This window comes from Hippopotamus amphibius, chromosome 15 (assembly GCF_030028045.1).
Source record: "Hippopotamus amphibius kiboko isolate mHipAmp2 chromosome 15, mHipAmp2.hap2, whole genome shotgun sequence".
In the NCBI taxonomy this organism is placed as follows: domain Eukaryota; kingdom Metazoa; phylum Chordata; class Mammalia; order Artiodactyla; family Hippopotamidae; genus Hippopotamus; species Hippopotamus amphibius.
Window position 1 is genome coordinate 8,242,810 of NC_080200.1, and position 15,913 is coordinate 8,258,722.

Consider the following 15,913-nt stretch of genomic DNA (forward strand, 5'->3'; position numbering starts at 1 on the left):
CCAACAGGAGAATTTTAAAGAGCCAGCTGATGGTCACACGCTATCTCTGTCCTTTGACCCACATTCTCAGACTGTCACCAAGTCCCAACTCAGGAAGCATGTGGAACATCGCACCTACCCTTTTACACTTGGGAAAACTGAGGCCCAGAGGGAGAAGGTTCACCCAGGGCCACCCAGCTAACCCCTGCAGGCTGGGATTGATACTGTCACCTCCTGACCCCCAGCCTGACACCCTTTCCCCGACTCTGCTTCCCTTTGAAACACCCTAGGGAAAACATCTGTGTCTCCTCGTTGCTTCTTGCGCAAAATTCAGATTCCCTGGCAACTTGTACCTAGTTTTCCAGCTTTGCTCCTCCCTTCTGGGTCCAGGCTGGCCCCTATTCCTCTGGACCAGGATATTTACTATGAACCTTTGAGCCAAAGTCAAGCAGGCAAACCTCTGTATGCAGTAAATCCTCTACATTAACTCTCTCAAGTGCCAATACTGCACAGTTGGATATAGTAACCATCGGCTACACGTGGCTGTTTTAATGTAAAGGAAAAGTAAAACCCCAGTTCAACTGCACGAGCCACATTTCAAGTGCTTAATAGCCACGTGTGGCGTGGCTAGTGGCTATCCTCTTGGATAGCACAGACGTAGAACATTTTCATCATCATAGAAAGTTTCACTGGATAAACCCTCACACTGGATAGCCCTCTTTAGTCTGAAACTTTTTGAAGGTGAGAGAGATCACACCCAAGGTCACACAGCTAGAACTGGAATTCAAACCAGTCCTCGGCCACTAGAGACAAATAGCAGAGTAGGTGGTTTAGGCCTATCCTCAGATCCTCAGATCCAGGGAAGCTGCCATCACTTTTTTTAATTTAGTATTTACTTGGCTGCGGTGGGTCTTAGTTGTGGCGCACAGGTTCTTCGCTGTGGTGCACGGGCTCTAGAGCACACGGGCTTAGTTGCCTCGAGACAAGTAGGATCTTAGTTCCCCAACCAGGGATCGAACCTGTGTCCCCTGCATTGGAAGGCAGAGTCTTAACCACTGGACCACCAGGGAAGCCCCAAGCTGCCAACATTTTGTTTCAGAAGACATGCTGTGAATATATATTCATCTCACTGTGCTTAACGGCTTAAGGACTGTGTGTGTACGTGTGTCTCTCTCTTTATTACACACCAGAGGCAGCCAGTATTCTAAGCTGAAAGTCTGCATCACAAACACTTCTTCTCTCTTTATCTTCATCCACAAGGGAACTTTTTCTCATTAGCATAGTGAATGGCAGAAATGTTTTACTGGTGGAATTGGGGCTTGTTAATTAGCTTATAAAGGATGGAAAAATAGGGCTCCCAGGGGTGGAATTAACAGGACTCAAATATGCAGATTAGTTAAAATATCTGAGACTCACTCTATCCCCAACCTTGTGTGAACATGTTAGATAAACAGAGCTAAAATCCCAAGCCAGTCCTGTGTGAACTTGGAGGATTCAGCTTGCCTGATACACATCAGAAGGTTCACAGGCTTTAGGATATTCGAGTTTGGTGATTTTTGTTGTGTGTTTTTTTGTTGGTTTTTTTGGTTTTGTTTTAATGCAACACTATGATGGCCAGAGTTCATGGAACTTACAGATGTAAATTCTCTTGTCCTTGTGAATCAAGTTTAATGTCTGCAGGGCAGAATTTGATCCAAGAGCTTTTATCAGGACCTGGCAACCAGATGTTGGAGGCGGGGTCAGTCAGGATCCCTTGGTTTCCAGGAATGACTTCGTGGTACCAGAAGAACCCGCGCTGCGTCAGATATGCTCCACATGCGAGAAACAAGGCTTACCTGGGTCTGCTGGCCTCCAAAAACTACGCGGTCTGAACCTCCACTTCACAACCTGTAGCCCCTGTGCCCGGACCTGGCCCAGGGCTGGAGGCTGCCTCCCACCAAGCTCTCTGCACCCTCTCAAGTTCTATCTGCTTGGGGAGAGGCAGGGACAGAGACCGCTCATTATCCCCACCCCGCCCCAGACAGACAGTGCGAGAGACCTTGTGAAACAGGATGGGAAAGGACACCACATCAGCCAGGAAGATGGGTGAATGCCTCGGTTTAATTGGAGACAAGATCGAAGGATTATCGATCAGCAGACCGACTGATTGATCGTCAAAGTGGACAACACTCGAGCGGCTCAAGGGGGTCCTGCACCGCCCCCCTCTCCACCCTGGGGTCCCTGTCCCCAGCTGCCAATCACGGCTGGCCCTGGGGCAGGGGGAGGGGCAGGCTCTGCCCAGCCCTCACCCCCTCTGATGACACGACTCCCTGTTAAATAACAGCACTGAGTCCACACCTCTGGGGTCTATGGTACAGTTTGTATAATACAGCAGGAATGGAGGCTCCCTCCGGGAGACCCCCACCCCTTCTTCCCCTGACTGAGTCAGCGGGGGAAGGGCAAGTTTATTTTCCCTTTTTGCCTCTGTAGAATAATTTACAAACCAACCTTACAGTATGTACTGAAAGAAAGAAAGAAAGAAAGAAAGAAAGAAAGAAAGAAAGAAAGAAAGAAAAGAAAGAAAGGGAAAGAAAACAAAGAAAGAAGGAAAACAAAAAACAAACAAACAAAAGGCCCACTCCGGTCACTGGCTGGGACTGAAACTACTTTCGCTACAAAAAATGAACCCTGTACAGCATCATGGGGGTGGGAGCGGGTGGTACTCCCCACGGGGAAGGACAGACAGATGGAAGGCTGGGGGGAGCTGGGGGCTACAGTACTGTGTGCTCAGAATTGCAGGGGCAGGAAATGAGAGAGAGAGGCCCGTCCCGCCCAGCTGCAGAGCCAGGAGGAGGGGCACAGCGGAGGGGGAAGAGGGGGGTCTTTCCTTCCAAACAGTCCCCCATGGCTTGGAGAAAAATGGCCTTGCATCTGTCTGTCGTATTGCTCGGGGGAATAGCTAGGGGGAGAGGGGGAGGCTTGGCAAGGTCGGGGCAAAGGAGGAATGACTTTGGTGCCAGGGTGGGAAGGGCTGCCCAGAAAGGGGATGTGGGTGTACACCGTTATTGCTTCCTCCTAGGGCAAAGAGTCGGGGAGGGCAGGAGGATGCTGGGGAGGCGGAGGTGCCCAGGATGGGGGTTCTAGGCCTGGCCCCACCCCACCCGAGGGGCGGGTGGGAGCCACTGCAACCCCCTCTCCTATGGCAGAGAGAATCATTAAGGCAGAAACGAGAGGAGAAGCAGCTGGAAGGAGGGGTGCAGCTCCAAGCCATCCCCCCACCAAAGGGAGAAAATTAAAAAGGAAACCAGAGTGGAAGGGAAAAGGGGTGGCAGGGGGAGGGGGGAGGGGGATCAGGCCCTCCTCAAACCTCAGACCCCAGGTTGGTGATGTGAATGTCCCTCCAACACCCCACCCCGCCTGTCATCCTAAGCCCACGTCTCCCCCCCTGCCTGTCCCCCTCCCAGTCAGTATTGCCAGGTTTGTGCAAAATGAGGCGGAAGACTTCTGAGGGGAGGGCAGAGAGCCAGAGAGGGGCTGGAGCTGGGCGGCCCCCCCCCCCAACTGGGCCCTCCTCCTCACCCCTAGGGGCCCCCACCCAGAATGGCTATTCCTGGCTGGGTTCTAGAGACCCTCCAAAATTCAGAAGAAAAGTCTGGAGGGAGACTCTACACCAGGCAAAGAGCCCACAGAGGCCGGAAGACTGAGCCTAGACCTTGGGGGTGGTGGGGGGGGCACGGGTGCAGGGTAGGGGCTGGAGCTGGCCCAGGGGAGCCGGGAACAGGAGCATCTACAGTTGCTGTGTTTCATCCTGGTTTTTTTTTTTTTTCTTTTTTTTTTCTTTTTCTAAAAATGTAACAATTAAAATTCCAAAAATAAAATCCCTTCGGGGACCTCAGCCCCTTGTTCCCCAGCCCCCACCTCCAAAAAGAGGCCCCGTGGTTGGGGGTGGGGGGAAAGGGGAAAAAAAGAAAAGAGAAAAAAACCCACTTTTCTGTTTTCTTTTTTCTCAGGAGGCCCAAGAGTCTTCGAGGCAGTGGAGAAGGTTGGGGGGTGATGGTGGTGGAGGGAGGCAGGGAGGCCGACAGGATGTAGGGGCTGAGGCTCAGGTAGGGCCTCCAGCTGACCCCCACTCTCCAGGAGCTGGGAGTGTGGGTGGGTCCTCGCCAGAAGTCCCTGTGCAGGCACAGCACGCCCTCTTGGCAGCCTGATGCTCTTTTTGGGCCCCCACCTCGGCTGCCGTGGAGGGGAGGCCCAGGAGGCCCGGGTCCTCCTCTGGAGGGGGCGGGGTCCTCAAGGCAGGCAGAGGGAGGCTCTCAGGAGACAGGGCATGGGGTCTGCGGCAGCCTACAACACCAACAGGTGCACCTGAGTCTGCTTGCTGTGTCAAGTACATCTCCTCTACCTCCGCTTCCGTACACTGGTCCTGGCCATCGACCTCCAACGGTTCCTCAGCTGGGAGTGCATCCTGGGCGGTGGACAATTCCTGCACTTTGATTGCACCCGGGGCAGTGGACACTTCCTCCTCCTCTTCCTCCTCCAGCGTCAGCTCAAACTGGAACTTATCCGGTGGAGGGGGGTGGCCCGGTCCCCCGGGCTCCTCCTCGGGCGGTGGCGATGGGCTCTGCCGAATGGCGCTATAGTACCAGTCCCGGTTGTCCTCCAAAGTGTCCAGGATCTCTTGGGCATCTGGGTGGACCAGGTCAGCCCACGTCTCCCACAGGGGGTGTACAATATAGTCGATGAAACCCACCTGGGGGGGAAAGGAAGAATAAACTGGGGGTCTGCTGGTGCAGATGGCACCACCATGATGCGGGATCTAATAAAATTTAAAAGATGCTGATACAGGGAACTCCCTGGCGGTCCAGTGGTTAGGACTCCGCACTTCCACTGCAGGGGGCACGGGTTCCATCCCTGGTCAGTGGGGGGCTGGGGGGAACTAAGATGCCCACACGCCTTGTAGCATGGCAAAAAATGAAAGGAAGAAAGGAAGGGAGGAAGGGAGAGAGGGAGGAAGAATGGGAGAAAAGAAGAGAAAGAAAGAAAGAAGAAGGAAGGAAGGAAGGAAGAAAAAGAAAGAAAGAGAAAGGAAGGAAGGAAGGAAGGAAGGAAGAAATAAAGAAAGGAAGGAAGGAAGAAAGAAAGAAAGAAAAAGAAAGAAAAGATGCTAAGACCATTTGACCCAGCAATCCTGCTTCTCCAGATCCACCCTGCAAAAATTCTTTCACAAGTGAGAAAAAAAAAAACACATATGAGATGTAAACAAAAACTGGAAACACCACCATATACACATCAGTTGGGAATTAGTGTTTTGTTTTTGTTTTTGTTTTTAACTTTTTTCCTTTGGCCACAATGTGCAGCATGTGGGGTCTTAGTTCCTCGACCTGGAATCGAATCCATGCCCCCTACAGTGGAAGCACGGAGTCTTAACCAGTGGACCACCAGGGAAGTCCGGGAATTAGTTTAAAAAAATTGTGATATATCACAGATATTCATTATGGCATTTTTTGCAACAAAGAAAAACTAGAAATAACTTCATGGCAGACTACTGGCTAACACCCTGATATCAATCGTCTCTCCTTATTGACACAATCTTGATTTTTCTTGTTGGGGGAGGCAATGCTTCCTGCTGAAAACTACATTTCCCAGCTTCCTTTGCAAAGAGAAGGTGGCCATGTGACCACCTGTGGTGGGGTATGCCTCAGCTGACCAGGCCTTTCCTCCCTGGAATGTAGCTAGAATGGCTGGAGCTTCAACAGCATCTGTGACCACAAGAGACATCTCTGAGGAGAGAAGCCCCAAGCTTCAGATGATAGAAGAACATTCTGGGGTACCTGCCAACTCTGTGGAGCCAATGAAAGCCAAATTCCCTTTCTCCAGACTTTCCTTACATAAGAGAAAAAAATAAATGAATAAAGCTCTATCCTGTTTGAATCACTGTGAATTTCTAACTACTAAACACTTAAATGTCCATCAACAGGGCAATGACTATACAAACCATTATCCATCTACATCTGTGGGAATACTACATAGCAGTGAAAAAGGATAAGCTTAATTTATGTGTAATAATGTGGACAGATCTCCAAGTCATTTTTGGGGAGAAAAGGCAAGCTATATAAAATAGGTATATATCAGGATTCCCTGGCAGTCCAGTGGTTAGGACTCCACACTTTCCCTGCCAAGGGCCCAGGTTCAATCCCTGGTTGGGGAACTAAGATCCCGCAAGCTGTGTGATGCAGCCAAAAAAAAAAAAGGTATATATTAATATAATTTATATTTTACAAAAAAGCTAAACCCACAAACTATTGCTATTAAGTTGCCTGTGAACATAAAGACATAACAAAACAAATAAAACTGGTTTTCATCAGGGGTTATGTGCATGCCCAGGGGACATCTGGAAGTGTCTGGAGACATTTTTGGTTGTTGCTGCAAGAAAGGGAGGGCGTTCCTGGCCTCGAGTGGGTGGAGGTCAGGGATACTCCTCAACACCCCACAGTGCACAGGACGGTCCCACCACAGAGAATGGTCCAGCCCCAAATGTCAGGAGTGCTGAGGCTCTATAACCCTGGATGGGAAGGTCATACACACCGAACCGGGAAGAGGAGGTCTCGCCAGGGAGGAAGCTGGGAGGGTGAGAAACACTCACGCTCACCCTTTAGTGTTGTCTTTTATGAGACGGTGTTTCTGTCTCTCTTGTTAAATTATACAGGTACGTGATGAAGACGAGTCATTTCACTTCATCTCAAAACCCACCAAGGGACTTCCCTTGTGGTGCAGTGGTTAAGGCTCTGCGCTTCCAATGCAGGGGTCATGGGTTCGATCCCTGGTCAGGGAACTAAGATCCCGCATGCCGCATGACATGGCCAACCAACAACAACAACAATAAAATCCACCAAAACTCAGGCACAAAATGAGTGGCCTGGTTATAGGGTAAGCTAGATGCTGAATGGACACGAAGTCTGTAATTAGGGGCCAGGTAAGTGTTATTACTGATGTTACGGCAGTTGCTACAAATGAGTTAGAACTGTCTCGGTGCAAATCTACAACTTATGAGTTCAGAAGCTCAGTTTCATTATGTTGTGGAGGAGAAAGTGCTGCCTATTGCCCATCAGGATAGAGAAGGTAAAAACAGGCAAAGAAAAACTTGACACTGTGAATGGACAGGTTAGGACCTCTCAGGCCTTGGAGCTCCAGGCCAGGGTGGGGTGGGGAGGCCCGCCCTGTTCCCTTCCAGCGGCGCCCTGAGACTGTACCTGAGACTTCTCCACCGAGGCCGTGTGCTTGTCGCACATGGGGCTGATCTCCATGCCACGCTCGCGCTCACGGTCGCCCTGCTGGAAGAACTCGGCCATGATGCGGTCTGTCCACTGGCGGTACAGCTCCAGTGGCTTGGTGGGGTTGCTGAGGTCTGCGCAGTGCACCATGTTCCGCAGGACCTGCGTGGGGGGTGGGGGACCTTCAGAGGCCATGCCCCCCATTCCAGTTTGAGGCCTCAGGCTTCCTGACTTCTCCTTTGGCAGGAGAGTAAGGGAGGAGGGGTAGCGACGAGATGGAGAGAGGTGGAAGAGGAGGTGAGAGAAGAGGGAGACGAGTCGGGGAGAGAAGGGGAGAGGTGAGAAGCAGACTGATAGGCCAAGGGCAGAGGGAGGGAAAAGAGGCGGTGGGGACACAGAGGTGTGGGGGAGATGGCAACAGGGACTGATGAAGACAGGAAAGAGGGAACTGGAGGAGACGGGGGGGGGGGGGGGGGGGGGATGGGCGGAGAAGTAGGGGTTGGAAAGGTTTAGATGGGAGAGGAGAGAAAAAGAGACAGGAAGATGGGCAACCTGGGAGCTGAAGGCAGAGGGAGGGGCTGCAACCCAGACCTAAGGGGGAGGGGAGGGTCCAATCTCCTTATACGGTGTGTGTGTGGGGGCACCTGGATGCGGTCCGAATAGTTATCCAGCAAGAGGACCCCCGAGCTGGTGACTTTCTTGGTCTCCACCATGGTCTTCAGGTCAGCCAGGAGAGTCATGTGCTTGGACATGTCCGTGGCCAGCACCTGTGGGCAAGGAGTTGTCACAGGGGCCGTCGCAGCCTGGCCGCCCGCTGTACCGACCCGACCCGGGCCTCTGAAGTTTTCACTCCGCACAATCAGCCCCCACAATCCCCTCCCAAAGGATGCCTCTCCCACTAGGGGCCTTTCTATTCCAGACTCAGACCGGGCCCTCCCCAAAGCCCACTCTCCGCGAAGGCGACCTTTCCCGCTCTGTTCCGCCCCTCGCCTCGCCCCTCGCCCCGCCCACCATGTCGATGACCATCTTGCGCAGGCTCTGCCGCTGGCGCTTGCTGAGGTTCTGGAAGATGTCGCAGTTGTCTTCCTGCAGCAGCTTGAAGCCCACGGCCAGGTGGTGGTTTTCCAGCACCGACTCGTCGTTGTACATGAGCGCCAGTTCCGAATCTGTGGCCCGGGCCGGGACTGGCAGTCAGGGGAGGGGAGGACCCGCCCAACGCAACCCCCGGGGAGGGGCAGCGCAGGCCCCGCCTCCAGCCCAGCAGGCCCCGCCCCCGTGGCGGGCCACTCACTGGTGTTGATGAGGAACTGGTTGGAGACCCCGGGGTGGTCCACGTCATGGATGGCAGCCGCGAAGAGGGCGGCGAGAATCTCCAGGTCCGTGAACACAGCCTGGGGGCAGAGCAAGGGAGTCAGAGAGAGACGGGTTAGAAAGATGGGGAGTCAGAGAGACAGGGTGAGAGAGAGATGGGGAATCACGAAAGATGGGAGTCAGGAGAGAGAGGAACCGGGTCAGAGAGAGATGGACGTCAGAGACCCAGGGTCAGAGAGATAAACAGGAGATTGGAGATGTGGGGGGCGGGGCTGGGGAGACATGGGGGCCAGGCGGTGCTCACGTCCAGCGCAGGTGTGGCCAGCAGCACGTGGGTGGACTGCAGTACGTCGGCGGCGTGCAGGCTGTTATGGTAGGCCACGTCAGCGTGGTAGTGGTCCTCCAGGGTCAACATGTACGTCACCATCGTGTCCACCGGGATGTGGAACTTCTTCAGCAGGTCCCGCTCCTGAGGGTAAGTGTGGGGGGCGGTGACCCCCACTGGCCCGCAGCTCCCCGCCGTGCCCTCTCCGTCGCATCCGGCGCCACTCAGCCTGCCTTACCTGGAATATGGTGTACATGATGCAGCTGAGGGAACGGCCCCCGGCGTAATCTGACACGCAGAAGATGTTCAGGCCCCACTTGTTCAGGTTTTCCAGTTCCTGGTGGAGATGGAGGCCAGAGGTCAGGAACCTGCCAAGGCCCAGGGCTCTCTAGACTCTTTCCTAGGAGTTTGGAACCCTGGTCTGAAAGTGGCACCGTTATCACTCATCCAGCGGGTGGCGTGCTCAGCAGTACAGAATTCACCACCCAGGTCCTACTGGACCAGAAAATAACAAAGCAATCCTAGTGTCTACTGAGTGTGTATTATCCACCAAGCACTGCGCTAAGTACTTGATTTAACGTGGCAGGTGAGGGAACCAAAACTCAGAGCAGCGACGTGACTTACCCAAGACCCTGCAACTCATAAGTGGCAAAGCTGGGATGTGAACCCAGCTTGGCTGATCCCAAAGTACAGCTCAGCCGCAATTAAACTGCTCTTGAGCGCCGGGAAGAAAGGAACATGGGCTGATTTTCCATGTCTCCCCAGAATTCAGAACAGTGCCAGCACACAGCAGATGCTCAATGAATACCGCGTGACTGAGTCGAGCCTTGGCCAGTGCTGGCACACAGAGGGTTACAGAAAGTGTCAGCTCAGTGAGCCACTGAGCTTGCATGGAGTCCACTGTACAAATCAATGTGGGAGCCCCTTGGCTTAAGATTTCACCGAAAAGCCAGGAGGTGAAGCCAGGTCTGGTCTGTAGTAGATGCTGTTGGGTTCTGCCCAGATCCCCTTCACTGGTCCATGCACCCATCCCCCAGCCGTTGCTTACAAGGACTCACAGCTGCCCTTTCTCAAAAATCAGCTCTTCCCCCACAGGAGCTACGTGGAGGGCGTGATGCCTTCCACCCTGGGGACAGCCCCCAGCCAATGACCAACACAAGGGTATGAAAGGCCAGCACGCTTGCCTCAAGGTGGGCTCAACTCTGTGGTGCTGTTCCTACTCCACAGCCCCCTATGGACTCCAGCTGAGACCCCTCCCTCTCTCCTGAGAGTCTCATAAAGTAGGTACACCCGACTCCTCATCTCAGGCTGACCCAAAGCCCAGTCCTTCTTTGGGCTCCAGGAGAAAACCCTGCCCCTTTCCAGCCCAGCCCCCCTGCTGAGGCCCCACCCACCTGGGCCAGGAGCTCCTCTTGATCGGTCTTCACCCCAAAACGGGGGATGCTGGAATCGTTCAGGCTGCTGCTGTGCGTCAGCTTCTTCACCCCGGTGATCTGAGACATGGGCTGGAACTGCGGCCCCGGGGGCGGGGGCTGCTGGGAGGGTCTCTGCCGTGGCGCTTGCTGTGTTTCTCGATCCTTCATCGTGGGTGATGGGATCTCCACTTCATTCTGCTTGTCTGCAGAAGACAGAGGCGAGGCCAGCATGAGTACCCCACAGAGGCGCCCTCATCTGGCTCTTGGATCCCCTCCCCCTCTCTCAAGCTCTGGGAAGTCTCACCCAGGAGGGCAGACCTATTCTGGGTGTTGTGCTGGTGGTTACTTATGGACTGGAAATCAGAGGGGAGGTAGGAATTCTGGGAGGTGGTGGGCTGGAGTGGGGACCCTGAGGCCAGCCCGGAGCTGTGGGGTAGCTCCAGTTCAATCACCAAGTTTGGCAGGGGGGTGGCGTGGGGAGTCAGGAAGCAGGGTGGGGATGCTAGAGAGAGCCGCTGCCTGCCTCGGATAGGCGGGGAAGCTTCTTGGGCAGGGAAGACACCCCCATGGTGACCCAGAGGGCTGGTGGGGGTGGACAGCGCTGGGAGGTGGGAGAGAAGGGTGGTCTCTGGCTCCATGGACCCCCACCCCCACCCCCTGGACACCAGCCTGCCTGGGGGCCAGCCCGAGAAGCCCCTTTCTTAAGCTCTTTAGGGCTTCCAGAGCCCAGCCAGGGCCACCCATTGTGACCTGGGGCCCGCCAGTCAATGACAGGGCCTAAAAGGGGTCATTTGCATGTTGTGCTCTTATTGGCTGGATCTCAGAACTTAGGCACACCACACCCCCATTGGCGGAAGTGTTTGGAAATCTGAAACCTACTTTCCAGCTTGGCTGAGGGGATGCTATCCTGAATTTGGGGACCTTTGGTGATAGACTGTGAGGGTGAAATTATCCTGAGTTTGTGGGGGATCTCCTCAGCTAGGGCTCTTGGGTTCAGGATGAGGTGAGGATGAGCTGGAGGTCCCCGTGAACTTGAGGGTTCCAATGAATTTGGGATATACTACTGTCTTCAGGGTTCCACTAAGTTAGGAAATTCTCCTAAGTTTAGGGAATCACTTACAGGTTCTTTTCATTTTTTTTAAAAAATAAGTTTATTTATTTATTGGCTGTGCTGGGTTTTCATTGCTGCGCACGGGCTTTAGCTGCGTCGAGTGGGGGCTACTCTTAGTTGTGGTGCGTGGGCTTCTCATTGCAGTGGCTTCCCTTGTTGTGGAGCATGGGCTCTAGGCATGCGCGGGCTTCAGTAGTTGTGGCACGTGGGCTCAGTAGTTGTGGCACATAGGCTTAGTTGCTGAGTGGCATGTGGTATCTTCCCGGACCACGGCTCGAACCCGTGTCCCCTGCGTTGGCAGGCAGATTCTTAACGACTGCACCACCAAGGAAGTCCACAGTTACAGGTTCCTAAGCATGAGAATCCTATTGAATTTGAGTATCTAAACTTTGGGGGGGGGGTCTACTGAATTTGGGGGATCATACCAAGTTTGGGGATTCTATTCAATTTGGGAGACTCTTCAGCTTGGAGAAAAGGTTGTGGGGTCTTTTATGGGCTCTTAAGGGCAGGAGTTCCCTTAAGTTTGAGAACCCTACTGACTTTGGGCATCTCTTTTGAGTTTGAGAGGTCTTTGAATTTGGGGGCGGGGGGAAATCCAAGTTTGGATATTCTGTTGACTTTTGGGAGACTTTTCAGCCTGGAGGCATTATAAAGGTTAGGAATTCTATTTGAGTTTGGGAGTTTCTTGGGGTCTTAAGTTTGAGAGTTCCAATGGGGTTCCCCTGAGTTTAGAGAGGCTTTGCAGCTTGGAGAGATTTTTAAATGTGAGGGTTCTACACAAGTTGGGGGTCCTCCTAAATTTGGGGGCATCGCGAGCATAAGAACTCTTGAGTGTGGTGACTTTGACCACTGGGGAGCTGAGTCAGGGTCCTTTGGGCAAATGTAGGTAACAGGACCCAGGGTCTGGGGTGGCCCCCTCAAGTCCAGTTATGCACCCCACCACACACACACACACACACACACACACACACACACACACACACACACACAAGGGCTGCCCTTCACTCACCCAGGAACGTGGTGGAGATGTACTCAGAGACCTGGTTTCCTGACCTGCTCATCTCTGATAGGTGTGTGAGTTCACGGTTTAGCATCCTCTTGAACTAAGATGAAGGAGGCAAGAAGGAAGGAATGGTGGGGTCATGGCAGGGGTGGGGGGTGAGGTCAGGCCCTCCCAAGAAACTTCTGAAGAACCCACGAGTCCCTCTCACTTCTCTGCTCAGCCAACAGAGCCCTCAGCAGGCTGCTAGAGGGGAGGGTTAGTCCTTCCTCTCCTCCCAGCTCTGGATGCGGGTCACCAGGCTTGGGGAGTCAGGACTCAGCACACCCCCCCTGTCTGAGGAAGGGGGGCTACTCGCATCATACTCCCTTCCTTCTCCCCCCAAGGAGGAGCCAGAGGAGCACCTGTGGAAGGGAGGGGCTCCTGCCCAACAGGGAGCCAATGGGGTGTCAGGAGAATCCCGTCACCATGGTGATGGGAGTCTCCTTAGCAACTCCCCCTCCAACCAGCTGCAGAGCTGGGGAAAGGGGGGCAGGCGGCGGGCCCCTTAACCCCTGCCTTCCCAGAGCTACCCCTGGCCCAGGTCTTCCCAGACAGGGACCCCACTCCCTGGGGTCCCGGCCCCCAGCCCCCAGCCCCCAACCCGGTTTGGTAGGAGGGAATGCAGTCCCGAAGTTCTGGGTGGAGAGGTTTGGCCGGGGCAGGGAAAATCGTTAGCTGAGGAAACCCTAGTTCCGTCACCCAGGGGAGGGGGGTTCCCTTCATATCCCCCTCTCCCCCAACCTCAGAGGGGTGGACAGATGCACAGATGGAGGGGGTATACCCAGAACCAGGCCTGGGGGCTCCTCCTGGGCCCCCCACAGCACTTCACACAAGCGTCTGCTGTGACATTGTGCACGAGGAGAAAGGGCATTGGCTCCCCGCCCCCAAGCTCCGCCGAAGCACCCCCAAAGCAGAAGCAGACTCTGTCCAGAGAGGCGAGAGGGACACTCAGCAGGAAGGGTGAGCCCGCATGGCCCCCATAGGGACGGGCGCTGATGCCTCCCAATGCTGCTGGAGGCCTGGGCACGTATAGAGAGACACACACACACACACAAGATGCACCCACAAAGTCACACAACCATACAGAGTCACAGACTCCCATGGTACCCACTTCTACACAGCCCCCAGACACGCAAATCAAGGAGCAAACACAATAAGGCAGTCACTGACACTCAGGGTCACAGTCCCCAGAAAAATCACGCAGCTCTGGGCTCATAAACATGGCCCAAAACACAAGCCCACGATCAGAGCCATATGACCTCAGCCAGGGCCACCCCCTGGTCCATGACCCAGGCAAACCAGCATGTGGTCAGGCAGCCCCCCACCACTGCAGACACACACACACACACACACACACACACACACGTGTGTGCACTGACAGTCACACCCAGCGAGAGACCCACACCCCCAGCCAGTGCCATCCACGCCCAGCCCTGGGCCACACACAGAGACGGTCACAAGGCTTCATTTCCAGGCCACACACGTGCACAGCTGCACACACAAGCCCAGACCGGGGGCTGGAGGGTCCGAGGTGGGAGGGCCAGAGCTGGATGTCCTGCCCATCCTCCACCCTGAGTTCCCCTACCTGGTCCCACCAGCCCACCAGCCACGGCTTGGAGCAGGTCTCGCAGAAGAAGTCCACCAAGGGCATCTTGGAGTCTTAGCCCCGCTCAGGGCCGCCGCACACAGAGGCTGGGCTTGGGGAGTCCCGGGGTTAGCAGCTACTGTGGTGGGGGGCGGGGTGCTGGGCAGGTGGGCAGTGGAAAGGGGAGCCGCGGAGGGGCCTGGGCCGGCCCAGCGGGGCTGGGGGCTCCCTTCCCCTCCGCGCTCCCAGCAGCAGCCCTGGTTACATGGTCCACCAGCCCCTGGCCCCGATGGGCCCCCCCGTGGTGGCGGCGGCGGCAGCTGGAGGCGGCCGGGGACCCCTGCCCATGGGGGGGGGGCAGGGTGAGGGTCCCGGGAGGAGCCTTCAGAGGCTCTGGGCTCCGTGTGTCCGCCTGTGTGTGTGCGTGCGTGCTCACTGCAGCACTGGCAGGCTGCATGCGATGTCAGGTGGTGCTGGGGGTGGGGGGGCGTTAAAGGGGCATTGGAGCCCACGGGCCTCAGAAGGGACCCAGGTGGGGCTGCCAGGGATAGGCAGGGAGGCACACACACCCTGGAGAGGACGTGCCCCTTCCGTGGACACACCCAGAGACAAAGACACACACCCACATGGTCCACACACAGACACACAAATACACCTTCCACACCAAGACAGCCAGACGCTTGACACACTCACACACTTGAACACACTCTGACACACAAATGCTCTCAGTCCTCCGCTGATCACACCCCCTGCCCGACAGAGTCACAACTCTATCGTTCAACACATTTACAGCTACACAGTTGAGCACACAGAGACACAAATGCCTTCAGACACACCCCTTCCAAGAACGCAGACTCACATCCAGATGTGGAGACACACACTAAGGGATAAACACCCAGATACTGGACACACTTACAGACACACTCAACACACCCACAGACACACTTGTAAACAAGTACAAACATCCACGTGGCCTTAGACACAAACATGCCCTGACAGATCCATAAGGGAACACTCACACTCACAGACACACACGCACACATCCCGTGGCAGAAATACACCCGCAGACCTACATTCAGAGACACAGTCACATTTTCAGATGCTCAGCACACCCTCAGGGACACACGCGCCCTAAGACTCATATGTTCCCAGACAGACCTCTACCCACGAGTGTATGCACCCCCCAACAAAGACACCCCCACCTGCACATTCATTTCCTGATAGGCATCCTCCCACGTGGGCTGCCACCATGCTGCACAGCTCCAGGATGTGTCATTCACATTGCCTGATTTCTGAATGGTGCCCCCTGGAGTTGTGCAGTGCACAGCCTGCACAGCTGTACATGGAAGTCTTGCACCCTCTCCTGTAGCCCTGCAAGCACGTGCGCGTGTGCACACACACACACAGTCACAAACACGTGGAGATACACATTCAGATTCACACCTGGACCAACTCACACCTCTAGACATACACACTCCTCTGGCACAGCCCCCGACACTTATCGCACCACATAATCGGCTGTGCACACCCATACATCCTCCACAGATACACACGTGCATGCCACTCCTGATGGATCCTACTGGAACGCACACCCCTACACTGTAAACGTGTGGCCAGCAAAGCAACAGCCACACAGACCTATAGCCACAGATACACACTCACAGACCATACAAACATACAACCCACCCCTCCGCAGGAGAGATGGTCCCCTACACACACACACACACACACACACACACACACCCAGGCACCTCCAGCCCTGGGAGAAGTCAGAATCTATAGGAGCTACAAACACCGCCCAAGAACTGACCCCACTCCATAGGCTCTAGCCACAGGTTGACCCCGCCCCAGCCACACTCCATAGCTAACCCCGCGCCCAGCAGTTGGCCCCACCC

At 54.9% G+C, this 15,913-nt stretch overlaps 1 protein-coding gene across 4 annotated transcripts in view; it reads right to left on the minus strand.

Annotated features, from left to right (window-relative positions):
• Positions 1 to 1,944: 1,944 nt before the first annotated feature.
• PDE4A (phosphodiesterase 4A) overlaps positions 1,945 to 15,913 on the minus strand; it is a 37,236-nt gene continuing 23,267 nt past the window's right edge. For 3 of the 4 annotated variants that reach the window (XM_057709469.1, XM_057709470.1, XM_057709472.1), the window contains 9 exons: positions 12,401 to 12,494; positions 10,260 to 10,483; positions 9,104 to 9,202; positions 8,845 to 9,009; positions 8,521 to 8,620; positions 8,241 to 8,395; positions 7,874 to 7,996; positions 7,209 to 7,391; positions 1,945 to 4,708 (listed from right to left, as the gene is read on the minus strand). In XM_057709469.1, the coding sequence (XP_057565452.1) occupies positions 4,061 to 4,708; positions 7,209 to 7,391; positions 7,874 to 7,996; positions 8,241 to 8,395; positions 8,521 to 8,620; positions 8,845 to 9,009; positions 9,104 to 9,202; positions 10,260 to 10,483; positions 12,401 to 12,494 (1,791 nt within the window). In that variant the 3' untranslated portion in view covers positions 1,945 to 4,060. The remainder of the gene's footprint in view (positions 4,709 to 7,208; positions 7,392 to 7,873; positions 7,997 to 8,240; positions 8,396 to 8,520; positions 8,621 to 8,844; positions 9,010 to 9,103; positions 9,203 to 10,259; positions 10,484 to 12,400; positions 12,495 to 15,913) is intronic. The other variant, XM_057709471.1, reaches the window with a different exon arrangement.